This window comes from Pimephales promelas, chromosome 25 (genome assembly GCF_988280905.1).
Source record: "Pimephales promelas chromosome 25, fPimPro1.hap1.1, whole genome shotgun sequence".
NCBI classification, from domain to species: Eukaryota; Metazoa; Chordata; class Actinopteri; order Cypriniformes; family Leuciscidae; genus Pimephales; species Pimephales promelas.
In genome coordinates this window covers 19,584,814-19,612,459 of record NC_142793.1, presented here as the reverse complement: position 1 = coordinate 19,612,459, position 27,646 = coordinate 19,584,814, and the positions used below count along the sequence as shown (strand labels likewise).

The window sequence follows — 27,646 nt, the reverse complement described above, 5'->3', positions numbered from 1 at the left end:
ACAAGATGATTTAAAGTTTAAATAGGCATAAAACACTCAAACGTATACAGACAACAAGAATAAAAAATAAAGAAATGTGATGGTTTGTAGGAATAGCGGGAATGGCCTTTTGTCCATATAGGCTAATATAGCTTTTCATGCATTTTCTTTTGTAAAAATAAATAAATAATTTAAACAGTATTTTACAATAAATGTGTAAATGTGCAGTTCTTAAATTATGAAGTAAATCTTTCTACTTAAAAGCATTAGTAGCATTACTAGCATTTTTTACATTATTAGAATAGATACAGATGTATTTTAAAATACAATATATTTTAAATAGGCTATTTTAAGTAACTCACCAGTTAACAGCTTCAAGTATTTATTCAGGAAAAATTTACTTCACTATACAGGATTGAATAGTTTGTGAATGTGAGATGAATGTATGAAAACAAGGTGGCACATCTATTTTGTGAGATTCAATTTTCGCACTCTAGATGTAGTCGCTTATAAAACAGATATTGATAGGATCATGGGACATTGTTGTAAACCGAGTTTCACAACGCATTTGTTGCAACAAACCATCTTCTTGGAAAACATGAATTTAAATATTTCTATATACATCCTGTATAGGAAACCTGCCACAATAGAAACAGTAAGAGTTTATTATTCTTTTTTAATCAACATATTAAACACTAGTTTTTCATTGCCACAAAATTCCCTGTCAAAACAAACAGTTCTCATGTTGACAGTTTACTGCCATCTACTGGACAATGCACGTATATCACGTCATAGATATATATCACATACAACGCATTTCGTTCATTCCCTGGGGATTAATGTTATGTTAACAGAATATGAATGTAAAAAAATGCTATAGTGAAAAATGTTTTATTGTTTAACTGTAAGTTATAACTTTCAAAGGTGAACATTTGTTTTAATTGTGTCATTTTAATGTTAATAATGTGTTTTTGTGCAAAAATAATAGTTTTATTTCTGAATTTTGCAGAAAGTATTTTGTAAACTACGACTTAACAAAAACCAATCCACCTAAACAAAAGTATCATGAAACAACTATCTTCAAAACATCAGCATTCATATCTTCATATTATACACGAAGATTCAATCATTTTATAGTGATAAATTATTTAAGTTATTTCCCATTTTTAGTCAGAATAGTTCAGTTATATCATATTGAGATCACATCTAATGACTATTATGATGTATTTGTTGTAGCATTGTGATTTAAATTTCGTAACGAAAACTAGAATAAATGGGCACAGGTAAAAAGACGAATTTTAAAATGGAAATGTTCATGTGTCATTTTACAACTTTCCAAGAAAATATCGAGACGTTTCAGTCGTGAGATTTGAGCTAAGTATTCAATCACTCAAATTTAATCTTCTTTTTAAATAGTACTTTACAACAAAGATATTTTATGATAGAGTAAATCACAAAACAAAACAGCATAAATATCATCAAAAGAGTCAAAATAACATCTATAGAGTGGTACTCGATCCAGGACATTCTGAAAGACTGTGTTCGTAAATGAGGGGCTCCTCTATTCCTCATGACAAACTCAATCCAGAAGACGGCACGATCAAGAGGTTTCATTGGCTGGTCGTGATGCAATCTAGACAGTCTCTGCATGTTCTCCCTGTAAGATGGATTATGCAAAACCTCCTTTAATGCCTCGAGAAACACATTCCTGTCCAGAATTGCAATATCTACAATCTTTGCTGTTCCCTTTGCTCGCATCCTGGAGAGATTGTCAGGTTGGTCAAACACTAATGGTAGACCCAAAATGGGAATCCCATGATAGATGGCTTCCTGAACTCCATTGGTGCCTCCATGTGCCACAAACACTTTAGTTTGAGGATGTCCAAGCAGGTCGTTTTGGGGTAGCCAGTCCACAAGTAAGGTATTATCACCAATGTTGACAGGTCGAGGTCCAGTGTGTCTCCAAATTATTTTTTGAGGCAGTCTGGCAAAAGCGGCAGCAATTTCCTCAGTGATGTCTTGTGGAAGATGACTAAAAAGAGTTCCTAGAGACATGACGATGACTCCATGATCTCCTGAGCTCCGCACAAACTCCTCAAGATCATCTGGAAGAGGCTTGGCAGGTTTACACTGGAAGCCGCCCATATAGACGATATTGGGCATTGTGGGTCTTGGAAACTCAAAGGTAAAGTCATTCCTCATGAGCCAGATGTCAGCATCCTGAAGAAGGTATTTGTAGTTGATTTCTGATCCAAAGTATTTGTTGCAGAAGGCCTGGTAGTGTGAGGAGATAAACCTGGTTTTGTGATATAGGAAAAACAAGTACGCCATTACGTTCTGCACTCGTTGAGCAAACGTCATCTTATCAGTCAGCTCTACTCCAGGTACAGGAACATACGACAGTGGTGAAGGGGCTATTTCGTAATGGGCTTCTCCATCCATCGTCCAACGGACATTTAGCACAAGAGGGAGGACAAGACGATGGGCCAGGAAAAATCCGCCTCCAAAAGCCGGATCTGTCAGAACAAGGTCATACTTTGCGGAATGAAGTGAATCCATTAAGTCTTTATTTTCAAATATTTTTCCAGTGAAGGCAAGTTGATTGCAATGCATCTCTTCAAATACCCTTGCAACCTCGGATGTCAATGCGAGGAAAGTCCAGATGGACAACTTTTCTCTTCTGATGACCAGAATATGTCTTGTAAATGCATCAAGCATTTCCTTTTCAATGCCACCGCTATTAGAAACCGTGATGGAGGTGTAGAAAGGAGACTCCTCCTTGATATACCAGCTGTTGGAGGCTCTAAGCACCGTCACGTTGTGACCTCGTGAGTGTAATTCCTCGATCAGGACCTTCATGTTCACCCAGTGACTTCCGTCCAGTGGAAACACCAGCACTTTACCTCCTGACACTTGAGATAATATGCTCAAGAATGTTAGCCAAGTGACAGGGAGGTAATGCATCTTCGATTTTAATCTTTGAAGAAAGAAAGTTACAATACATTTCAGTTACACACAATATGCCACTTATTATTAATAGTTTAGGATAAATAAAGGTATTCTGCTTCACTTACCACACAAACATGCGACTGACAAATTTCTCACTGCATTCCACTACTAAAATGGTGTGAAACAAGCCCTACCCAGCTAACACCACTCCTCTCTGCACACAATACATGTCTAAACTTGATATTATTCTGAGAAGTGCATTGATTTCAAAATTCTCTACCGACCACATACAATAGCTTATTAATCTACAACAACAAACTTATTGACCCCAATACAGTTTTTTACCAATGAAACAAAAGCATCAGTTGATGAAATGATGATATGTCTGTCGTATGAAAACACAAATCATAACTGAGATTTGATTACAAATCAAACAAAGTAAGAATGTTGGCTTGTTAGAGCCAGCTTGAAAAATATTTGTAAAACATTCTTATATTTAATCTCTCAAGAATCACAATATGTATAAGAAACTCACTTGTCCTCTTTGAAATGTACTTGCTGTTTTCAACATTTACTTGCTGTATTTCTTTCAAACACTAGATGGCGATTAGGAGTAGCATACCGGTACTTAAAGTCCCCGTGAACCGGAAGTTGCAAACGACTTTTCTTCAGTGTTGTGACGTATTTCCGAGAGAAATAGAATACTAAATGAGGCAAAATAGTTTTTTTTTTCCAACCAGCACCTGATTGGATCTAGAAAAATGGGTGTTTCATTCTGAAATGGAGGATGACGCAAGTTTACACACGCTGTCAATCAATGCTCGCTGGGCGCTCGCAAACACACAGCAGCTGTCAGTTGGAGGGGCGTGGTTATGGACGTTAGGGAGACACCCAAACCGCAAAGCCTACGTCATCGGGCAAGGTCCTCCAATGCAGAAGGGAGGGGCATTTTCAAAATTTGATTAAAGTTTACAAAGCCAAAATTTTTTGTGTGTGTGGATTGACTTGCATATGAATTGTTCACCACAAAACGATCAATTTAGGCAAACAAAGTAAGTATGGTCGATTTTTATTTCATGGGGACTTTAATTTGGGCCCATTCAATCATTTAAACTTTTTCTAATCCATTATTTCCCGTAAAATAATGTAAAAATGTAACCAATAATAGTGTCAAAACAATACTAAACAGAATCTCATTAAGTTACAATCAATGTTTACATAGGCTCTACTGCTTTATTAGTGCTTGTTATAAATTTCACGATTTCAATGATTCCGGTTTTGATTCACTATCGATTAATTTGGAAATATTAGGTAGCCTAGCTAACTTACATGTCAATTTTTCTCAGGAAAAAAACCTCTCAAATAGCCTAATGCTGTAAACGTTAGCATGGACAGCTGGTAATTTATTAAATGTTAAAATGAACAAATCAAATATGTGTTTTAGTGTATTAACAATAATAACGTTAATGATAAGAGTAAACATATAATAGGCTAAGTGTGTAATAGTGCATATTTAGCAAAACAGAGCATGTTCTAGGCCTAGTTCATTTAACATGCTCTGGTAAATGGCTTTCCTGAGGTAACGTTAACTTACATGATTAGCTACAATGTTTACAAGCTATGACGTTTTTTCCGCGGTTGAAACATTGATTAGCAAGCGATTTCACATGATAAATATTTCGGTAAGTTGTAGTGTAACCTATCTTTCAACATAGCTATACCTTCCAATGTTAATTCGTGCATATTCAGGCTTTTAACTAATATTAAAGACGTTCGTTTTCTAAATTCCTGACCGCACACTAACATTGTAGGCTAGGCTACTCTCAATATTTTTGCTATAGAAAAATACCTGGTTCAGGGATTTACTGCAGAGCAAGTACTGAATGCGATTCAATATTAGTGCCTCTGTCAGTTTATGGTGGATCTGGTGAAAAAGCCAGTAGCACCTCAGCTGTCAGCGATCAAAATATTGATTTTGAAGATGTTGAAAATGATAGTTTTGATAATATGTTTCAGATCAAGAAAATGACCCAGAAGCTGAATCTACTGGGAAATGAGCTCTGAAGAGGACAGTAATGATGGTTTAAAACATCTGCTCAAACCGAACCCTTCCAAACTCCAAAAGGTAACAAAACTTGCTTTATATGAATGATTATGTAATTGTGACTCACTCGTCTATCAGGAGATGTTTTATAATTTTACGACAGGTAGAGATCCATCCGTAATAGATATAGATCCGGGTCGCTAAAGACCTGAATATGTAATAATGATTGGTTAAACATAAATGCATTTAAGGGTTAACTTATCCCTTCCCATCAAGAAATGCCACTTCAGTAATAAGGTTAGAAGATGTTACATCTGTAAGTCACTGTAGTTTGCTTCAATTAACTGATTATACACAGTCTCACTATGTACAAGAGTCAGGGGGTGATAACGTATCATGTACACATGATCACAGCCTTTTTATTACAGGGTGTTTATATTCATAAAACTGTCCGATAAGAGTTCAAAAACTTACAGAGAAGTCATTTAAAATTATGTTGAATCAATCATAAACACAAAAACAAATTAAATTATAATGATTGGGATTAATTTGAGCCCATGTACTGTCACCGATATATGTGAATGATATTTGTCTGTAGCAAGTCCTAATTATATACTAGATTGTGGTACACTAAGAGCAAAAATGTTGCTTGAAACACACAGTATAGAGAATGATTATTTATAATATATTTTGAACTAGAGCATTGTTTCTTTCATCCATTTAAATGTATAAAAATTAACAGGAAACAATCTGGAAACATTTCAAATTAACTGATATTTTCATCCACTATTATTCACGTTTCACCTTCTTTCTGAATACAACTAGACAAAAATATTTAATTGCATAAACAGTCACAAATGCAAATATAAAAACTGTTGCCAGTAAAGTCAAAATAACATCTATAGAGTGGTACTCGATCCAGGACATTCTGAAAGACTGTGTTCGTAAATGAGGGGCTCCTCTATTCCTCATGACAAACTCAATCCAGAAGACGGCACGATCAAGAGGTTTCATTGGCTGGTCGTGATGCAGCCTGGACAGTCTCTGCATGTTCTCCCTGTAAGATGGGTTTTGCAAAACCTCTTTTAATGCCTCTAGAAACACATTCCTGTCCAGAGTCGCAATATCTACAATCTTTGCTGTTCCCTTTGCTCGCATCCTGGAGAGATTGTCAGGTTGGTCAAAAGCTAAAGGAATGCCAACAATAGGAACCCCATGATAGATGGCTTCCTGAACTCCATTGGTGCCTCCATGTGCCACAAACACTTTAGTTTGAGGATGTCCAAGCAGGTCATTCTGTGGGAGCCATTCCACAATCAATGTGTTATTACCAAGATTGGCAGGCCGTGGTCCTGTGTGTCTCCAAATAACCTTTTGAGGCAGTTGGGCAAAAGCGGCAGCAACATCATCATTGATTTCACTCAGAAGCTGACCAAAAACAGTTCCTAAAGTCATGATGATGACCCCATGCTCTCCTGAGCTCTGTACAAATTTCTCCAAATCATCTGGAAGGGGCTTAGCTGGTTTGCACTGGAAGCCACCCATGTAGACGACATTTGGCATTGTGGGTCGTGGAAACTCAAACGTGAAGTCGTTTCTCATTAGCCAGATGTCGGCATTCTGGAGCAGGGAGAAGAAATCGACATTGGGGCCGAAATATTTCTGGGCGAACTCTTGGTAAGGAGAACCAAAGTATTTGGAATTTTTATAAAGAATCATTATATACGTCATCACGTTCATTACTCTCTGACTGAAAGTCATCTTGTCGGTTAGCTGTAGCCCTGTAACGGGTATATATGAGAGAGGAGATGGAGCTATATCAAAATGGGCTTCTCCGTACATGGTCCAGCGGACATTAAACACAAGAGGGAGGTCAAGACGGTGTGCCAGTAGCACTCCACCTCCAAAAGCAGGATCCGTCAGAACAATGTCATATGCAGCATCTTTCAGTGAATTCATCAAGGTCTCGTTTTCAAACATTGTAGCTGTCATGTTGCATATTTGCTGATGAATTTCTGTAAACCTCCGATAAGTTTCATCGGCAAGCGCCAGTTCATTCCAAAATGATCTTCCTTGTCTCTGCATTTTCAATATGTGAGGGAGAAACTTCTCCATGAAGTCATCGTCAAATTCGCCAGTGTCCACAGTAATGGAAGTGTAGAGAGGAGACTTTTCCTCAATGTACCAGCTGCTAGACCCTCGGACCACGGTGATATTGTGACCTTTTGAATGCAACTCCACAATGAGGACCTTCATATTAATCCAATGACTTCCATCCACGGGGACGACCAGAACTTTACCAGCATAAGATCTTGACAGAGCAGATAACAGGATGAACAAACCAAGAATGGTGGAGTGATGCATCTTAATTGAACACCTTTGATAAGAAAGAATATAACTGAATTAAAAGAGTACACACGATTTCACAAATACAATGATAAATACAATACCTATTATTGTCTTGAAATAGTCATACAGATTTGGAACAACGGTTAGTAAATGATAAAACATATACAATTTTTAGGTGAACTAATCATTTAAAACAATCTGCTTCAACTATGGAGGCCCGTTCACACCAAGGACGATAACTCGAGGACGATATTTACCTGGTACTAGGTACTGTACACAGTGGAAAACCCCCAACAGTGAGCCGTACAAAGCTACCATACAGTGGAAAAGTGTCATAACAGTTACAGAATGCAGTTGGCACCAATGACCAATGATTTGTTGGCATCATGGAAGAGGGTGAAAAAAAAATCATGAAATCATGTCTGCATTCTAGAAGAGGGAGAAGAATCAGCATTGGATTGAAATAAACTTTCAGTCTGTAATCTGTACAATTGGGCAGTTATTCAGTCATTTATTGCTTCATAATCTGTGGTCAATCACAACAGTCATAATGGATTTACAGTGAGTCTTCATCTGTCCAAGTATTTGTGATCAATATATTTTCTGTTAAAAGCCTTTACATGACATTCAAATAGACAAATTAGTCTTACTGAAGTCAAACTTTTAAACTGCATTTTAACAAAAAAATAAACTTCATAATGCCAGGGAAAACTTTTTTTTAGTCCTTGGATTAATCACAGTTTGCATCTACTGAGGCTCAAGATTCGACCGACAATAAATGATAAGCCATTTATTGACAAAATAATGATAATGACAACAAAAAAAAACTAAAAAAATAGTCAGTACAAAATCATCAGTACATCATGTTATACATTATACGTCATGCACATTTTACTTTCTTTTTAAAAAGAACTCTAAAAAGATATCGAATCACATATGTAATCAAAAATGCAAACACGAAAAGTGTCGCCGTTAGAGTCAAAATAACATCTATAGAGTGGTACTCAATCCAGGACATTCTGAAAGACTGTGTTCGTAAATGAGGGGCTCCTCTATTCCTCATGACAAACTCAATCCAGAAGACGGCACGATCAAGAGGTTTCATTGGCTGGTCGTGATGCAGTCTGGACAGTCTCTGCATGTTCTCCCTGTAAGATGGGTTATGCAAAACCTCCTTTAATGCCTCGAGAAACACATTCCTGTCCAGAGTCGCAATATCCACAATCTTTGCTGTTCCCTTTGCTCGCATCCTGGAGAGATTGTCTGGCTGGTCAAACACTAATGGTAGACCCAAAATGGGAATCCCATGATAGATGGCTTCCTGAACTCCATTGGTGCCTCCATGTGCCACAAACACTTTAGTTTGAGGATGTCCAAGCAGGTCATTCTGAGGGAGCCAGTCCACAAGTAAGGTATTGTTACCAAGGGTCACAGGTCGAGGTCCTATATATCTCCAAATCACTTTTTGAGGAAGCTGAGCAAAAGCCGCTGCTATGTCATTGGTGACGTCTTGTGGAAGCTGAGCAATAAGGGTGCCTAGAGACATGACGATGACTCCATGATCTCCCGAGCTCTGCATGAACTCCTCAAGATCATCTGGAAGGGGCTTGGCTGGTTTACACTGGAAGCCGCCCATATAGACGATATTGGGCATTGTGGGTCTTGGAAACTCAAAGGTAAAGTCATTTCTCATGAGCCAGATGTCGGCATCCTGGAAAAGAGAAAAATAATGAACGTTGGGGCCAAAATGTTTGCGACAAAAAGAGGAATAGGCAGGTTTAGCGATGATTGCAATCTGGAACTGGGTGAAAAAGTAGGTCAAAACATTCTTGACACGTTGAAGGAATGACATCTTGTCTGTTAGCTCCACTCCTGGGACAGGGACATAAGACAGGGGAGAAGGAGCAATGTTGAAATGTCCCTCTCCATGAATCGTCCACCGAACGTTGAAAACTAACGGAATATTAAACTTGTAAGCTAGGATTGGACCACCTCCAGAAGCTGGGTCTGCAAGCACCACGTCATATTTACCATCTTCGATTGAGTTTATAATTTTTTCATCTTCTAATAATCTCTCCATCATCTGCAACATATCTTCATGCATGCTTTTAAACTTCATGATGATTTCATACTCCAGCTGAATGCGGTTCCAAATGGAATGTCCTTCTCTTTTAATCTTCAGGAGATTGCTGATTATTGAACCAAAGAATTCCTCATCAAATCCTCCTGTGTTTTGAATGGTGATGGAGGTGTAGAAAGGAGAATCCTCCTTGATATACCAGCTGTTGGAGGCTCTAAGCACCGTCACGTTGTGACCTCGTGAGTGTAATTCCTCGATCAGGACCTTCATGTTCACCCAGTGACTTCCATCCAGTGGAAACACCAGCACTTTGCCACCATCTATTCCAAATAATACGCATAAGAGCGACAACAACACGAGAGGTGCTGAATGACGCATCTTCTTACACAACCTTTAAAAACAAGAGAGAAGAAAGAATGAAGGGAAACAGAAGAGAAAGGACCACGAAAAACAAAAGCCAACTTATCTTACACATCCAGAACATTTTTTAAAAATACAGTCAAATATTTACAGGACAACCTGAGAATTTTACAATTTAAACTGTATGTTTTTTACAATAACACTGGTGGTAAAGAGAAAATGAATCATGGTTCATCACAACTAGTTTTTTTAACAAACTGACGCACATATTAATATATAAAAGACGCACCAGAGTCATGTTCACAAATACAAAATGCCAAACATGACACTCAAACAATGCAATAAACAATCATTTAACAACATAATATGTGATATAAAAGCCTAATGTACATAACCGACCAAAAATTCTAAGAAGAAACATAATTATGAAAAAAAAAAAAAAACATTAAATGTGAGCTGTCACGCAGTGAATTGTAATATATTCAAAAATTATAAGTTGATTTGTTCTCTTTGCTCTCAAAAAGGGTTCTTACAGTGTATTACAGTTTTCCTCCGTTTATAGTACAGGAACTTACTGTAAACCAATTTACAGGTATTAAGGAATAAAGTAAGAGGGTCTTACCTTGTGTATATCTAATTGTCTATTTGTTTAGTAGTGTTATATGCTGAGAGCTTCCTAAGAATCAAAGATATGCAATCGTTCACTACACATGCTGCAACATCTGGAAAAAAGCTAAAACAGTACCTTGTAATGGGCATTCACCTTTCATAATAACAACAGAGTAGTCATTTGACATATTCTGAAACCAACAACATGTAATTTGGTTTTGTAAATGTTTCTCATAAGTTAAAATGAATAAACAACAGCTTGATACTTAGCTTTTTACACTTCTGATGGAAAGCTGAATTTGGTTGAAAAAAATAAATAAAAAATAAATACTGTGCACACAATAAAAGGATTTCATAATGAACTAAGAGCAGAATGGAAATCTGATATATGGACTGACCAAGAAAAAAATTGTAATTTGTCAGCGCAAATTCTATTTTAAAAGAATTCGATTTTAGGAATATTTCAATCCTCACCTGACAATCTGCAACTACTCCTTGAAGATCACCTTCGCACAGTGTAGCGTCCAAAACCGTAAACGCATTTATCCTGCGAAGCTTGAGCTTATCAAGAGCATTTAGGTGAAAGGTACCTTTGAATGAATGAGCACAGCAACAGCCTATCAGGTGCTTTGATGCAGGGCAGTTAAACAATGCCATAGTCATTATGGGTCAAAGATCTGTGGACCCAGTGTTTAAACCATGAATTGCTACAACCAGCCCGAATGGAATGCTATCGGATACAAAAAAAGAAAATTCTTTGATTTTACATTACACACACTAGAGGTTCACATGATACTTAAGATTAAATGTCTGGCTTTGTAAAAACTGAAGATCAGGCTACACTCCCACCATTCTAGAACATTCCATACTGAACTAAGCGGGTGGTATTATTCGCGTCAGTTGTGTAAAAGGCAGAAAGAATAAAAGGTAATCTGAGAATCTTTCAGCACAACGTATAAAGTACAGAGACTTTTTGGAAACTTCAGCACTGTCCGTAGATTACCAGGTGTGAGTCCTTTAGTCCCTTAGAAGTCCCTTACAAAATATTCCGGGGGCCATAAACTTTATGTGAAAACTATCAAAAATGTTGTCACTGGCCGACAGCTTTTTAAATGGTGGTGGGGAAAGAGTTAAAGTCCCCTTGTAGTCAATAATTGTATCCCTTAAAACTCATCTTTGATCATCAAAATGGCACATTTAACGTTTCTTCCAATGAATGCCTTTAAATAGCTTGAATCTACACACGCTTGCCTCATTTAGTAAAATGCAAATGAGCCCTGCCTCCACTCAGTCAGGCTCGTCTACAAGTCGACGTACAAGAATGTTAATGTGTGGTTGTATCTCTCTTTACGTTAGACACATGCCGGTAATTGATTAGCCTCTGGCTTGACTACATTACAAACAGATAATAATGTGTTGCTAATGTTAAACAAACATGGTTCCTGTTCGAAAAATCTGTATCCCTTAAGGAGAAAAGGCATATAGTTCATCATAACATCGTAATATGTCATATACAGTTACAGAATTCTCCCGCGCTATCATGCTAATAGTACTCGATTTTCCATATCAACAGAAATATATATTAAACTCTTGATACTCCCGATTTGCAGCAGTTGATGTGCTAAAGCCTGCCGGTCCGGCACGTTGATCTGATTACAATGTAGTTTGTGACGTATGAAATGCCAGCGATTTCAAACTGCGTTTTTGAGTCTTCAGATCACTCAGCAATGGTGTTGACCTATGCATTTGTACATGTTGTCTTAAAGCATATTAAAAAAACACCACATAGACATAAACAACGAACTTAATTTTCACTACAGAGGGTCTTTAAACTTAGGCCTAATTGAATGGAGGAATTGTGGTATTATAGACTATTTGTGGATGGCTGTTTGCTTTTTGACTTATCAACTTTCATACACTTGTAGCTGTTATGTATCTTTGGAAGTCCTTGAAATTAATGGGTTTCATATAGCGCTGTGCATTCTGCGTTCTGCCTAAAAGGCGCTTAAATCCTTTGCACGTGCAAGTGCGTGAAAATAAAAATTTTTTTTTTTTTTAATTGTTCATTGTATTGTGGATTAAAGTAAATTTAAGTGATTTATCTTAATTCCAACAACCCCCAACCAGTGTAAGCAACATTACAAACCTGACCTGAAAGCTTTTATCTAATATGTTTTCAAATTGCTTGGATACCCTTGCCATCTTAAGTTTTCAGCTGCTCAAAATCCACCAAATATCACATGTATTATAAATTATATACCATTTATAATTGGAAAATTTCAGGGCAACAACCTGTTTTCTTTTTTCCTTCTAGGCTACAACATTTTCTAAATGGCGAGTTATTCAATAAATGGATATATTCATTGACTTTTTTATTGATGTATGATTACCAGTGTTCTAAAGTTAATTTAAGCAATAGTTACAACTCCAGTGACCTTACAAATAGTCAATTGCAATACAAATACAATACAAACGTCATTATCAAATCAGCTTAAGTTATAATAGACCTAGAGAAAACAAAAGCTTTGGTCTCATTGTTAATTGTAGAGGAGAAACCATAAGTGTGCAGAAATGGAAAGAGCTATGTGGCAAGGTGGAATTATTATTCAATTCATATAATCTTCCATTTTAACAAGGCGCTTATAACGTCCCTAGTTTTTAGTTACAGTTTAAACTTGCAAATGCAATTTCATAGCTCAGATTACTACAATAATATATATAACTTTTAGAATCACTGAATTCTCATAAATGCATTCATTTTTTTAGCTAATAATGTGTTTCAATCCAAAGCAAATGTCTGACTTGCAGTAACCGTAAAATGTTTTAAATCCTTATAACCAAAATATACCCATCAGCTGGCAAGTCAAGAAACTCTTAAGCCAGACACTGTTGACAATGTTCATGAAATATTTTTAAAAGACTGATAATTTCATGACATGTTGCAACAGCCCTTGACCCCACAGCTGTGATGAAATATGTTGTGGCAAACTACAAAGTCATTCATGTTAACGTTTAACCAGCAACCTAAAGAGTTAGTATATATCCAAAAAGTTCAAAGTTGTTTTAAGACAACTAGACAAGAACAGGTATCGTTCAATATGTTAAAGTTTGATGAAAAGTTTTGATCCACTTCAAATGTACTGTAGTTAAGTGTACATTCAACAGCATCTTAAGATTAGACAACAGAAAAGAAAACATTTTTACACTTCAAAAATAAATTTGAGTTGAAACCATCACACTTTTAAATCAGGCAGAGTGTTAGTATATATATTCTGGCGTCCATGATGTTTTCTTAAAGGCACAGTATGCAAGATTCTCAACTAGAGGTCTCCAATTAAAATTCGGCATTCACAGCATGTCGTAAATTCCGTAAATAAAGCTCCGTATGCTCTTAAGTGGCTCTCGCCGTGTTTACATTGATCGGTTGAACACACCTTAAATCTGATGTGGTCAGGTGGTACAAGTCGTAGCTCACAGAATTTACATTTTTACTGTTCAGGGATATTTCACGTAGCTGTTTTTATTATGCTTACATGCCACAGTCAGCCGCAACCACTCCTTTAGTTTTGGCGTTTATGCATATTTTGCAATTAAAGTTACACTTAACATTCAACTTCTACCTTGAACAAAATTTATTAGTTACGTTTAATTTTGTTTCATTCTAATGGAACAGCCGAATTACTGTGAATTACTACTGAAGTGCTGGATTACTACTCATAAAGGTCACTTTATTTGACTAATTAAAATTATGGGGTAACACAGTGCTGTTTTACTTGGTAAAAACAATCAATCATACTAAAAAAACATTTGTTTGTATTGAAAGTTATAACATTAGCGATTAGTATAAGCCACTTTTTGCACACTGCAATATGCTAGACCGATATTAGAATTTCGCTTGTGTTTATTAAATGTTGTATTACTGTTCATTCAAATAAAGCTCTTCTTAGATTATGCCACTTATATTTAGTTGAGAACTCAATTTTGCTAGGTAACTAAACTTAATATTTTAAGTCAAGCATGACCATACTTTAAGTTGTGATAAATAATCACAGCGATCCTTTTTTACAGTGCATGTTTACCCACTGTTGTGTTGTCTGGTCTACATTTTGGGTACAAATGTGTTGCTCGCAGTAAATCAAAAAAACAAGATTCAAATAAGACTGTGTTGAGCTATGAAACAAGATTAGTTTTCTGTTGATACATGTATACAAAAAGAAAATTGTATCCAAAAAAATAACGCGAATATGATGTAATTAACAGATGACGCAATGACGCAAATTGCTAATTTCTCTGGATTTAAACATTTTTGGAAACATTTGGGATAATGCAAGTACACGACACGTCAACAATATTGAAAACATTTTTGAATATTTAAATTTGACATATTGTGCCTTTAATGAAAATTTTATTTCTCGAAACGCATCAACCAGATCACTCACAGATTCCCCAACAATGCTCCTCGTAAAATTCTTTATTCATAAACTTGATGCAAGTTTACAAATATACTGTACATGGTCAAAATTCTCTTATAATGGAAAAAAAAAACTTGGAAAAAAAAAAAAAACACCCCAGAAAGCATGCCAACAGTGTGAGCTTTAAGAACCATTCCGTGAAATGGCACCAGAGACGAGCTTTGTTATTAGTTAATGTGAGGTTCACGTTCAGTGTGAAAACAAAAAACAAACAAGTCATTACTGTTTGGACAAGGAAACAAGAAAGACTAATCAGTCACAGAAATCTTGGTCAACGCAGACAAGCCCGGGTCAACAGCTCAGAGAACGCAGATGAATAACCCCTTAAAGGGAACATCAGTCGGAAAGGTCTGCCTTTTCAAATCTCACCGATGAAAACCAAAGACCGAGCTCATCTCTGAAACAAGACAGCAGCAATTACTCGCAAAGCAGACACTTGAGTTACTCAAGACATTCCTGCTGTAATGGCTCTCTTGAATTACATTTACATGTGATTGGAGTATAAGATTACATTTGCATCCATGTTAAAGATAATACGTATCCAAGAGCTTGCCTGTTATGGAAGTTCAAACTCAGGACTGATCCAAGAGGCACAATCACAACATTCTGTGCAAATACTAAACCCAAATGCCCCAAAATATTTACAACTGGAAAAAAGTTGAAGTCAGAGGGGTGAGAAACAACAAAAACATAAGTTACATTTGATTGAGCACTCAAATTCAGTAAACATAATGGAATTTTTATAGCCAGAGTCGTCCAATCACGTATGGCCTTTAACACTTCTTACGATGGAACCAAGCTCCATCATAAAACACCAAATAGAGGCCACAGGAAGCCGTAAAAGCAATCCCTTGCTTTGCATTCGGGAACTAAAGAAAGTCCTTGAAGTGGATAGGTAGAGCAAACGGACCGAAAATTATTTAACAAAATGGATTTTCCTGAGTTTTAAAATGGAAACTGCAAGACGCCTTCGACAGCCAGTTTTATAACACAGTCCAAAACAAAGACAAAAAAATAGGGAGGTATGGTGTATTTTCGCCGGTAACGTTAAGACTTTATACTGGACGTTGAAATCCGAGAGGTAAAATAAACAATGCTTTGAGTTTTGTATGAATTGTCCATCGGGCATGGAAAGAAACAGTGCTCTTTTAGTGTTGTGCTATGAGAAAAGAATTATTTGCGCTCTCGAATCCATCGATGCTCACAAAATAAAACTGACAGCATCGAAAAAACTCTCGCTTTAAGTACTGCTGATCATGAGAGGTCCATTAGTAATGTAAACCTCAAATGTCTCAATCTGTAACAGCTGTTTTAATGGAGCAGAAATTATGAACATCTTTCAAAACAGGAATTAACAATTAATGTTGGGAACAGAAAAAAAAAAGAGTTATGTTCATATCACTTATATAAATACAATTTAAGATATTACCCCAGTTATTTTGAGAAACATCAACCTTTTTCCCCCCATTTCGAGTCCAAAAGTCCTCATGTGAAAACAACTCAGATAATTCCCCCACTTCACATAAACACCACATTTAAGACGCCTCAAATCCATTTACAAGTATACAAGTGAAGCTCTGTTCAACTATGGAGCCACGGCAAGATCCACTTCGCCTTTTCAAAGCCAAAGCCTGCATTTGTCCATTACTGTTCAGATCAGCCACATGCTAAAAGCGAGCGCAAGGAAACTGAGTGGAGTTCATCCGAACGAGATCTGGAGCTAGAGTCGTATAAACGCCCCATCTTCTCGTCCTCGACGCTATCATTAATATTAGGGGTTGCTTGAGAAGCTTGCGCATATAATTGTGGCAAATAATGATTCTTCAACAACATCAGCATTTAATGTACCAGTACATGTTAACTCAAAATGCATGGGGTGGGGGTCTCTATAGATACAAGAGCAGTGGCACATTGTCTTCACATTGTCTCTAGTTGCATCCAAATCCTGTTTTAAGTTCAGTAAACCATCATTTAAAGTCCATGGCCATAAGAACGTCCTTTAAAAGCAGACAGAGAGGATCAGATCCAGCATCTTCATCGGGCATCTCCATCTATGTAATAATCCTGAACAGAGCCATGCTCCAGTAAAAGTGAGGAGGAAGCAACAAAAAGTAGAGAAAGAAAAGAAAAACACATCTTTCTCTGATCAGATCAATTTGACGCCTTATTAGTACCAAGGCTCTTAAAGTCCCATCAGTATAGAAAGAAAGAAAGAATGAATATGAATAAGAGAAAGAAAGAGAGAGAGACGCATGAGAAACAGACATGAATCCAGATGTCACGGGATATGGTCATAGAGTCCAGCCTTGCGGGAGATAAAGGACGATGCAAATTTCCGAGCATTCCAGACAGCCAGAGAGAGGGTGAACGTGTCCCCTTGATGGTTTCAACTTACACGTCTCAAGCTGAAGAGGTGAAAAACATTAGTAAAATAAAGCAAAGGTTTGACCAGACATCCCATGTTTGCAGTGTGCAAGTGGATCAATTCTTCTACTAGCCATCTTCTTTAGGTGGTGTGTACCAGCCTAAAGGAAAAACATCAGAAAACACAACTGAGAGCAGTTCAAAGCACATCAATTCTGTACCTCATTTTGTAGTTTCTCCACCCACCATTCTTTTCATGAATCTGAACCAATGATTTGTATGACTGTTGTGCTCTGGCAAGATTGTATTGATTCTGCACAAAAAGAAAAAGGGAAAGGGTCCATATTTCTGCGAGCAAATATTTTTGGTCTCGGATCATGAGGCGGCCAGACAAACCTTATTTGCTCCAAATTGCACTCTGGCTTTCCCTTTGACTAAGGTGGCATTGATTTGCATGATGACTGACTCTATTGAGTAGGCACTGCTCCAGCCCTATGATCAACGTCACAGATTAGATTGATTTGATTTCACATTTATTTCAATAGTTAAACCTTAAAGTGAACTCAAACCTGTTTTGTTAATAGCTCCATACACAAGGCCCCTCCTCCAAGAACATAGCTGGATAAGAAAAAAAAATAATGATCAGGACAAATGAGAAAAACAAACTGTGATTCAGAAAAATGAACAGTATTTGCATAAATGATATTTTATATTTTTATTAAATTGTTTAATAAAACTCACCCCCCAGACAGGACAGGAGACACAACCCGTACAAAGGGAGGATCAAAAGGAAAGTTATCCTGTCACCAGAAAGAAAGGAAAAAAAAAAAAAACGTTGGTTGCCTTTTAATCAAATTATCTTCAATCTGTATTTTTTGGGGACAAAAACAAAACACTAACTTTATAAGAGAAATTGAGCAGAATGTAGTCCATGCCTTCTTTTTCCTTCAAAACCTGCAAGTCGCTGTGTAACGGACTATCCGGGTCAACACTTAAAACACGGAAGAAAGAGTTTCAGTTAAACCATCATCAGCCTATATGTTATTTCATGTTGTGCAACCATACTTACGTCCTTAACTTGACATGCCACTCATACAGGCTATCATTGACTAACTCCACTGAATAGATACCTGGAAACGACAGAATGGACAGATCTACAACAGTCCTTTGACTAAAACAAGATAAAACTCATTTTCCAAAATCATTTTCAAAACCATTTTAACATAAAAGTGACAGCGAAAGTGAAGCTAGTTAAAATGCGGCCAGATTCCAAGCTCAGATCACATACTTTGTGTAGAAAGCAATCTCAGAAATGTGTTGAGATGGCAGACAAAGCCAAAAAAAAACATTTTTTAAATTACAGGCAAGTTGTTCACTTAGAAGGCAACAGCCTACGTAGGCAGTATAAAGGTTTGGAATAGACACCTGCAAAGGTCAAAACTGAAATTACCTGTCTTATAACTCTGTGATCTATAGATCTCCCTGAGTTCCTTCATGAGGCGGTCAGAGGCCTGAACTGAACCGGACACTGCACCCTAAGAGACCAACAAAATAGCATTTAGGGAACATATACAGCATCACAAAGCACAATCTTTCAAATTATTCTTCAGTGGATAAATGACAGAATTTGTTCATAGAAAAAGCTGACCTAACTTATAGGGATAGAGTAGCAGGGCTCTGGCTCAAAGCGTCGGAATTGAAGGAACGGTCACTTGCAAATGAGACAATACCATTTATATTGATATAGAGTAGTTTGATACGAGCGCATCTGAAAAATAGCGGTGGACAGGAACGTGCATTATCCAATTTGTCCTACGCATAAGACGAGCTTTATATTAAGGGCTTTAAAATAACTGTTAAAAAATAACATGTTATAGTTTAAAGCGGATGGATACTTAGATGTAACTGTATAGTCACTATTGTAATGTGGTTATGAAATGTAGGTTAATCAGTCTGTGCTCTTGTTTTTATTTATTTTTTAGTTTAGTGACTTTAAAATCATTATTTTTGCTTTTACATTGTAATGTTACAATGTTAGAATGTAATGTGATTTAACCCATTTTGCACATAAATTCAGATATAAAAAACATTAGACTACACTATAGGCTAGTTGTTTTCATAGCCTTTAATATGAACACTGTAGGAAAATATTGGGCAGAATATGCTTTTTTTTTTTTTAAATAAGTAAAAACAGATTTTATCATCCAAGTACAAAAACATAGAAAATACCGTATCACGCCATTCACAAAATACAGAGATGTGGATTTTTTGGCCATATCGCCCAGTCCTAATTCACACAAAATGTCAAAATGCCAACTTGTCGAGTATCATCGTAAACATAGTCGGTTGTGTCTTAAGTGAGCATAAAAAGATGCATGTGTAAATATAGGATCCGTGCAGCTCTTACAGTGACAGGTGCCAATTCTTCCTGCTGCTGTCTGTTATTATATGTTAATCAAACAAAAGACAGAAAATTGTAAGACAAGCTGAATTCCTGTAACGGTTCATCTATATTTATAAAGTGAAGATGTATTACTATTTCTGTACCTGGAAATCAAATTTCAAACTACATAAACCTAAAAAGAACTGTATTTCATTTGTATACGTTTGTTCTGTATTTGTGCTATTGCTCGTAATTTGATTTATTCATATTTTATTACTGACCGTCTTTAACAATATTTCAAATTTATATGAGTTAGCCTAGTAGTTTTTAGTGTCATAGCCTTATCTATTAAGGTTACATGGATCAAAAACAACTAAAACAATAACTAGCCCTTTTTTACTCTATTTATTTATTACTTTTGTGTGTGTGTGCCAGTGAACATTTTAGCAGGGCAAGTAAAAACTTCAACCACAGCCCGACTAGGTCAGTATAAAAAACCCTGGTTGTTAGTGGTATTTTGCATCAATCAAAAAAGCTGCTTTTTTAACTGCTCCACCCAACCCCAAAGTTAAATAAAAAGGGTACCTTACCGAATGGACACTTACGTTCAAGTGGTCCTGCCTCTGGTTCTTTCGGATTTTCTCCAGAATTGCCAGATTCTCCTTCTCGATGCCATCGTCCTCCGACTTTTTCCCATCGACCGGTTCCTCTTTCATGTCATAGTGGTCTAGATCTTCAATATCCTGCTGCCACAGCAACAAACAAAAGAACGTGTTAGGTGTCATCTAGTCTTTTCGTCATAACTGGAATCATAAAGAAGCCTTTGCATCCCCCAAAGCTTAATACCTCTGGCATTTCCTCCTCCTCCTCCTCTTCTGATGTCACTTCATCAGTTGTTCCATGCTGGAAACAACAAGAACATGAAACAAAGTTTACATCAGCACAAACACACCTTAAAAACGGGAAAAGGAAGGAGTGTAAGAAGGCTATGTAGGTCTGATTTGGGCAACCTTCTTGTCTTGACTGATGGGTCCAGCAGGAAGAGGCTGATCCAGCATCTCCACATCAGGATGCTGGGGTAGGTTATAGAGTCGGCATAAATCACAGATCAGCCTTTTCAGCTGCTGTAGGAGCTGCATAAGAAAAAAGGATAACAGCTGGTGAGGAACTTTATTAGAGAAAAACTAACTAATATAAAACTGCAAATCTATAATAATGCATTGGGTCACAAAAAAAAAAAATGCTAGAAAATGTGTGTTCAAATAAAGAAAACCGTCTCATCTTGACCGACCAATATGTGGATTTAGGTTCATTATGGATTAGGGCTGCACTGTGTGTATGAATTGCATGTTTCATGTATTTTGGAATAAATTAATAGATCTGGACAAAGATTTGAAAATAAAATTAGAATAGAAAATAATCAATTTTAATAGATTTAAGATTTATTTTAATGTTTTTTGAAGGAAGTCTCACATGCTAAATTTATTTGATTTACAATAATATTGTGAAATATTATTACAATTTAAGTCAGCGTTTTATTTTCTTTCCATAATTTAAAATGAGCTATATTCCTGTGATGCAAATCTGAATTTTCAGCATCATTAACTCCAGTCTTCAGTGTCACATAAACCTTCAGAGATCATTCTAATATGCTGATTTGGTGAAAACTTTCTTATTATAAATGTTTAAAACAGCTGTGCTATCTAAAGCCCACAGAAGTGCTTTGAAACGCACAGCATTGACGTAATTTCCACTGAAACAGGAAGACAATATCTTTCCCTAAAATATAAAATTTCCCTTTGAGATTTAATATGAAACTATTACTTAACCAAAACCGTAAACATAATCATGCTGAGGATGTGTTTGAAAAGTGTGTAATTTATGTTGGTACATCTCTACAATTTGGCTATGCTGTTTCTAATGCCGAACTGTTTCTCCACCATATAGCTTTAAAATATAGCATTCTGTGCCAAATTCAGATGGGTCTAATATATGTTTTCTGGTCTGCAGCAACTTGCGTATACTCAGTGCTATCGTGACTCTGGACCAGAGACGACTGTGGAAAGCATATTTGCACTGTTTGAATAATTTCTAATCCACTATATAGTGCTTAATGTGCTATTTGCCATATAGAAAATAGTAATTGTGTGAATAAGTGATCAATTTCAGCAACAGCTTCGGCATCTATTTATGGTGCAGGGGGCAGGGCTGTTCAGATTCTACAGAGCATTTGATTGGACAGAAAATCAGAGTGATGTCATCAATTTTTTTTAATCTATATTGGCGGAAGTGAGAGACTCACTTATTTCTTATAAATGTGAATTTTGTCATTGTTTCGGAGGACACTAGATTACAGATGACATTAAGGCTAACATATTCATACTAAAAGCCCAAAAACTTCATGGGGACTTTAATATTTTTGTGGACACCTGAAACATTTGTCTTTCAGGATTAAGATATATGTAGAAGTCTTACTGTCAAAATGCATGTCGCATTTTTTTTACTTAATCATTTCTTTAAAAAAAAATAAATCTGCTGACCACCAACTTTTGAACAGTAATGTACAGTGAGTGACTTTGATGATCACATCTCATTGAAATCTCAGATAGCAGAAACACCTCCTTACCAAAGTATTGCCTCTCCTGACATCCTCTAGCCGTTCAAGGACTTCTGTCAGACTTGGGTCATCGGAATCAACGAACCATATTGGTGGCGTTGAAGGGTAAGACTCCTACAAAAATATCAAGAGTTACAACATCAGCATCTTACTAATTGCATCCAAACCCTTTGTCCTTTCACAAGGTTACTGAAGTCTGATCGGATCCATTCAGCCACTTGCATAAGAAGCCACATCAACAGCTGCCAAACCAATGAATCAAACTCGTCTAAATGAACATCCAAAAGACAACAGCAGACCTGTGAGTCAGAGCTGATGTTCCTGTGGTCCATGAAAATCATGTGAACATTATGTTCCCATCACTACTAAGAAATCTCCTCCCATCATTGGAGGGTCAAAAGGATGGCGACGTGATTTGCTTCTGCTTGTCAGGACCACACACACTGGCCTTACAGCACCACACACACCAAAATATAAACTCAGCGAACTAACTGACCTCAATAACACCAAAACGGCAGCCAGTTGCAATGCAGTGGCGTTGCAGCGCGTTTTCATGGATAGATAACACCTCTTGATAAACTAGTAGACTTAATATTCACTCAACATCGTGTCCTCTAGGTTAAAAAGCCGTGAAAATATCGGGAATCCCTCAAATTATTAAGTTCGAAAATGCGCTAGTATCGCTAGCACACACCATTAGTAATCATGATAGCAATGAGGAATTAAGTTAACAATTATATTGCAACAAAATGACGATAGATTTAACTGAATATAGAGTTGGATCATTTTAAATCTACGCATTTCTTATCAGGCCTCGCTAAATGAACAACTTCGACAAAACAGCTAATTAATTGCTAAACTAGATTGCAAACATTGTAACTAACTGTTTACACAAAATATGTGGTTTTGTTACAACATGTATATTCAAACATAGCATCTAAGACTCGGTTTAGAAAGACAACAACGACAAAAAATAATAATAATTTTGTCCAAAACGTCGTTTAGCTAGCTAATGTATCATTTTGCTAAATTAGCACACAAGCGAATCACCTGCTAACGAACTTACAAAATCCATACCGACGCGGAATAAAACGACTAACTTACCCGTTTTATTTAACTAACTCGTGTTTGATGTGATCAAATAAGCCTGAATATCAGTTGACGAGTTTGTTTAGCTAACACAGTTAAAGCGAGATCCAACGCAGTTAACTTTGTTAGCTAATCAACTAGCAGGCTAAATGTAGCTCGGGCTAGGAGTGTGTATTTGTTTATCTGCTATTTTGACACCCGTTTGGGGATATGTATTCGATCCTGGTCGGTCTAAATGCTTTTATTCACATTATGATGGCTTTAATCGAGTCAAATGGGGGTTGTGGTCATGTTATTTCACTCGGCCTTGTCTTGTTCGCATGTAAGCTACACAAGGCTGATGAATCTTACCGTGATGTTGCAGTGAATAATCAGCAGCTTTTCTCCTGTCACATTAAACTGGCAGCTCAGTTCATCGGGCTTCCAGTCGATTATTCTGAATCGCTCATGGTTTGGATCAAAGATTGACTCCAGGAACTTTAATTCGGCCTTGAGCCCCGACACCGACATCTTCCACTCATCTCATCAGCAGCCAGGCCGCGGGGGGAAGGGACGTGCACGGATACTGCGAGCGCGCAGCTGATCCCAGGGAGTGTGTGTGTGTGCGCGCGCGCACAGCAGAGGCTGGAGGAGAGAAACAACAAAGAGGGGGTGGGGAGGAGAGGAGCGCTGAAGACATGGGGAGTATGGGAGAGACCAGCAAACAACGCCCGCCAAACCAATAATGTGAGAGGGGCCACGGGGTCGGGGATGATGATTATGATCGTCTACATGGAGGCTGATGGTTTTGTTTTCATACTCACATGAATGTCTTTTTTTTCTGATCTTTTTTTCGAACATCCTGAATTCATAATAATAATAATATATTACAATTATCATAATTAATATTATTTATTAACCAACAGTAACTCTACATTAGCCCACATTAAACATATATTATAATATCGTAGTTTTAATAATAATAATAATAATAATAATACACATGTATGAGATCTTTATAATAGTAATAATTCAATAATAATGTGTTAATAATAAATAAAACATATATTAAAATTATCATTATGGTTTATTATTTTTTAGGATGGTCGACTAGAAATAATTTGAGTAGGAACCAACAGTGCTATCTATCATATAAAACAATTCAAGAAATAAGTAATAATAATAATTATAATATCGTAGTAAGTGTTACTAATACTAAACATATAATAAGATCTTAATAAGTGTCAGTAATAATACAAATATAGCCTATATGTTCAAATTATCATTATGATTTATTATTTTTAGGATGGTCGATTAGAAATCATTTGAGAACCAACATGTAGTCCGGCATATAAAATAGCCTAATTGTAATAATAAAAATAAAAATAATAATTGTTATTATTATTATTATTATCATCACTATTACTATTATTACTAAAATGTTTCACACCTATACAGATGGTGACGCAATCAAAATCTGCTGCATATTTGGACTGTTTTTGTATTATCTTTATAACTGTTTTTTTGTGGGTGTCTGCTGTTGCTATTTGTCTCCATCTAGCGGCGCATATTGTTTCCAGAGAAGTTTCAACAGAACGTTACTTTATTTCCGACACACATATGTCCAAGTCCATATTTTAAAAAGAAAAAGAAATAAAAAAAAAAGTATTACTAGTAGCGCCTGTCTAAAATTGTAACTGAGCGAAATGAATAGCCTACTAAATGCTAAAGAGAACAATTTTATAGATTGCCAATTTACTTTTATAGATATTTTTCTAAATTGGCATTATGACCAAAACTTTTTACCGTCTATGGACCGAAGTGTCAGAGAGAGAGAGAGAGAGAGAGAGAGAGAGAGAGAGAGAGAGAGAGAGAGAGAGAGAGAGAGAGAGAGAGAGAGAGCTGTTACAGTGATATATATAGGATGAGCTTTTGAAGCTGCACTGCTTTTTTTTAGTTATTGTTTTTATGGGCGGTCCATGCCTTTTCATAGTATTCAAAGCATACTTCGACTAAAAGTCACTCACAGCAACAAAGCAAGTTTGTGGAGGAGCGTCTGCGCGCCAACACTGACCAAACATGAAATATCTTCAGCTTCTTCCTCCTCTGCTCCTCATCCTCCAGAGCCACGAGGTCCATATGAACACAATTGAGAAGATCCAGGACTGTGCTTGGAGTTGTTCTGAGGTGTGTAAGTTACATTTTTATAGCCTACATAAACGGAATAGCGTAGTTTACGTTTTGTTTATTTGTTTGTTTTGTATGCTATTAATTTTGTAATTTTCTTTTACTTTATATTACCTTGAAATTACTTGAGTAGAGCAGTGCTGCAGTAATAACTTGATTTTTTAAAATTTTAAAAGTTTAATATCAATATGCTGGAATTACGTCTTTTCCACGTAGTGCTATTTCAGGATGAATTGCAGATATTCATATTTCTAGTATGCCAGTTCTTATTTATAGGAGCTATTACTGTTTTATATCAGAAAAAAAGTAGTGTCAGGTTAAGTGGCTTTCAATTATGAGTCATACAAATATGACCTCATCTATAATAATAAAGCTTTGTGTTTTTAATGCATTACGGAAGCATTAGTCAAAGACTTACAGAAGCACACTTTGCGAATGTTTGCGTAAGACTGAGACCAAAACATCTCACTCTCACTGATCCAGGACTCCAGGTCATTGGACAGGCCATATTTATATTTCTGTATGCTTCTTATTACTGTAACTGGATATGAGGATACGCTACACTAGACTCTTTGCCTGATAACCATTTGCTCTGTCTAACCAGGAACTTCCTGAGGTGTCAGGAGTAAGGGAAACCCCTTGTTTTACTATCCTTACACATTTCCTGTTACTGTAAATGTTAAAGCATTTCTGGTAAAAGTAGTTTACATTATTATTACTCAGTTTAGTATTTTTAAAAAAGTCAAATCATTTTGATCTCTTCAAACAGGGTCTACAGTGTAAACCCAGAGCTTACTGTAAGTATCTATCTATCTATCTATCTATCTATCTATCTATCTATCTATCTATCTATCTATCTATCTATCTATCTATCTATCTATCTATCTATCTATCTATCTATCTATCTATCTATCTATCTATCTATCTATCTATCTATCTATCTATCCTATACTTATCACAATATATCACAATACAAAAATGCAACAAAATGAATTGTGTATGATATCTATGGCATTAACATATTCTATAACTTATAGCTCCACTTTCAGAATTTCCCTGCAGAGATCAGCCTTCGATCAGCGGCGTGTTCAGTAATGTGATGTTGTCGACCGCATTAGCGTGTGAGGAGAGGAAATGTTCACTCCAGCTCAGGATTGCAACATCAGTGAATGTTACTGGTTTGTATGATTCAGCTCACCTTCATATTGTATGAATGAAATGCCTTTGATGTGGTACACGTTTTAAATGGAAAAATATACAATGTTTTAATTGCAATATTAGTTGGCTAAACAATAGTTTAATGTTTCTTGAAGACATATCTCTTATTTTTTGGATGATATTTTTATATTTTATATATTTTTTTGTGTATGTTTCACAAATCGTTTAGTGTTTCATAAATGTTTTACCGATTCAGTGTAGCTGACATTTAGCATTATAATAACTCACCCTTACTATGATCAATATGGTCAATGAACTGCATCCTTTTGTCAGCTGAAAAACTTCCAGATTGCTGTATAATTACTCAGGTTACTCAGAGTCATGCTGTATTAAAAACAAAGACAGTGGTGACTCATTGACACAGTAATGCTTCTCAGTACAGCTTCCTTTCAAAACAACTTTTGGAAATCGGAAAAGTCTAACATTAACCAACCACATAGTGCCAATAGTTACTACCTTGTTGATTTAGCCTCAAATGTTAATTAAAGGGAAAACTGTGCAAAATGTCATCACTTTGCTCCACCCATAAATAAATAAATAGGTTCTTTTAAAGTTTTGACTTGTTTTCCAGGTGATATCCGTGGAGTTTTAGCGTGTGCTGATTCTGCAGGGATGATTGGACATTGCCAGATTTATACATTTGGCAGAGTTGGAAACGCCACAGGAAAACAGGTATGAACATGTTAAGCTACAATTATACATCTAGCTAGCATAACCACTGAGCATTTATCAAGATCATAAATCTGTCATTGTAATCTATGATTGTCAGATAATCTGTTTCTACTTCTAGGTTGATGTGCAGTTTAAGTGTGTCCCTGTTAGACCTGGACAGCATATGTTTGTGACTCTCAAAACGATTCCCAACTACTGTACGGCCATGCAGTCACAACAGCACATTGTTCCCGGTATCAGTATTGTTTTTTTCTTCTTTTTGAACTTCCTCCTTATTCTGTTTTTAAGCAGTCTA

General features: G+C 36.4%; 5 protein-coding genes across 18 annotated transcripts in view; 1 reads left to right on the top strand and 4 right to left on the bottom strand.

The window, feature by feature from the left end:
• Positions 1-628: 628 nt before the first annotated feature.
• ugt5a5 (UDP glucuronosyltransferase 5 family, polypeptide A5) lies at positions 629-4,334 on the bottom strand. 2 transcript variants are annotated; one of them, XM_039658021.2, is made up of 3 exons: positions 3,464-4,333; positions 3,054-3,142; positions 629-2,956 (listed from the first exon to the last, which is right to left on the bottom strand). In XM_039658021.2, exon 3 carries the CDS (start codon positions 2,941-2,943, stop codon positions 1,366-1,368), a length of 1,578 nt encoding a protein of 525 aa, XP_039513955.2. In that variant the 5' UTR covers positions 2,944-2,956; positions 3,054-3,142; positions 3,464-4,333; the 3' UTR covers positions 629-1,365. The 2 variants fall into 2 exon arrangements, with proteins under 2 accessions (XP_039513955.2, XP_039513957.2); XM_039658023.2 differs by lacking the exon at positions 3,054-3,142 and having other exon boundaries at positions 3,464-4,334.
• Positions 4,335-5,359: 1,025 nt separating this feature from the next.
• On the bottom strand, positions 5,360-10,932 carry LOC120469194 (UDP-glucuronosyltransferase 2C1). The gene is made up of 2 exons (XM_039658024.2): positions 10,845-10,932; positions 5,360-7,349 (listed from the first exon to the last, which is right to left on the bottom strand). The coding sequence occupies exon 2, from the start codon at positions 7,334-7,336 to the stop codon at positions 5,762-5,764; it is 1,575 nt and encodes a 524-aa protein (XP_039513958.2). The 5' UTR covers positions 7,337-7,349; positions 10,845-10,932; the 3' UTR covers positions 5,360-5,761.
• On the bottom strand, positions 7,808-10,931 carry ugt5a1 (UDP glucuronosyltransferase 5 family, polypeptide A1). 2 transcript variants are annotated; one of them, XM_039658020.2, is made up of 3 exons: positions 10,845-10,882; positions 10,384-10,437; positions 7,808-9,792 (listed from the first exon to the last, which is right to left on the bottom strand). In XM_039658020.2, exon 3 carries the CDS (start codon positions 9,777-9,779, stop codon positions 8,202-8,204), a length of 1,578 nt encoding a protein of 525 aa, XP_039513954.2. In that variant the 5' UTR covers positions 9,780-9,792; positions 10,384-10,437; positions 10,845-10,882; the 3' UTR covers positions 7,808-8,201. The 2 variants fall into 2 exon arrangements, with proteins under 2 accessions (XP_039513954.2, XP_039513953.2); XM_039658019.2 differs by lacking the exon at positions 10,384-10,437 and having other exon boundaries at positions 10,845-10,931.
• Positions 10,933-14,826: 3,894 nt separating the features above from the next.
• Positions 14,827-23,885, bottom strand: ube2q2 (ubiquitin-conjugating enzyme E2Q family member 2). Of its 4 annotated transcripts, none has more exons than XM_039658030.2 (13): positions 23,647-23,885; positions 22,216-22,320; positions 20,600-20,722; positions 20,436-20,492; positions 20,180-20,335; positions 18,657-18,741; positions 18,276-18,336; positions 18,107-18,197; positions 17,948-18,006; positions 17,776-17,824; positions 17,603-17,698; positions 17,453-17,519; positions 14,827-17,367 (listed from the first exon to the last, which is right to left on the bottom strand). In XM_039658030.2, the coding sequence occupies exons 1-13, from the start codon at positions 23,803-23,805 to the stop codon at positions 17,336-17,338; spliced, it is 1,140 nt and encodes a 379-aa protein (XP_039513964.1). In that variant the 5' UTR covers positions 23,806-23,885; the 3' UTR covers positions 14,827-17,335. The 4 variants fall into 4 exon arrangements, with proteins under 4 accessions (XP_039513964.1, XP_039513965.1, XP_039513967.1 ...); XM_039658031.2 differs by having other exon boundaries at positions 20,180-20,332; XM_039658033.2 differs by having other exon boundaries at positions 20,195-20,332; positions 23,647-23,884.
• A 23-nt stretch (positions 23,886-23,908) lies between these two features.
• The window catches only part of il17rel (interleukin 17 receptor E-like), an 11,765-nt gene continuing 8,027 nt past the window's right edge, over positions 23,909-27,646 (top strand). The window contains exons 1-7 of one of the 9 annotated variants that reach the window (XM_089127384.1): positions 23,909-24,021; positions 25,399-25,461; positions 26,066-26,086; positions 26,231-26,258; positions 26,499-26,639; positions 27,251-27,351; positions 27,470-27,584. In XM_089127384.1, the coding sequence (XP_088983510.1) occupies positions 25,414-25,461; positions 26,066-26,086; positions 26,231-26,258; positions 26,499-26,639; positions 27,251-27,351; positions 27,470-27,584 (454 nt within the window). In that variant the 5' untranslated portion in view covers positions 23,909-24,021; positions 25,399-25,413. The other 8 variants (XM_089127385.1, XR_005620342.2, XM_089127383.1 and 5 more) reach the window with 8 other exon arrangements.

Excerpts from the sequence above, each read along its gene's own strand:
- ugt5a5 (XM_039658023.2), bottom strand. The coding sequence starts at position 2,943 with ATGCATTACCTCCCTGTCACTTGGCTAACATTCTTGAGCATATTATCT.
- LOC120469194 (XM_039658024.2), bottom strand. The coding sequence starts at position 7,336 with ATGCATCACTCCACCATTCTTGGTTTGTTCATCCTGTTATCTGCTCTG.
- ugt5a1 (XM_039658019.2), bottom strand. The coding sequence starts at position 9,779 with ATGCGTCATTCAGCACCTCTCGTGTTGTTGTCGCTCTTATGCGTATTA.
- ube2q2 (XM_039658030.2), bottom strand. The coding sequence starts at position 23,805 with ATGTCGGTGTCGGGGCTCAAGGCCGAATTAAAGTTCCTGGAGTCAATC. Across the intron at positions 22,321-23,646 it reads TTATTCACTGCAACATCACG|GAGTCTTACCCTTCAACGCC; the intron begins GTAAGATTCATC and ends ATATTTTTGTAG. Across the intron at positions 17,368-17,452 it reads TCAGATTCATGAAAAGAATG|GCTGGTACACACCACCTAAA; the intron begins GTGGGTGGAGAA and ends TTTTTCCTTTAG.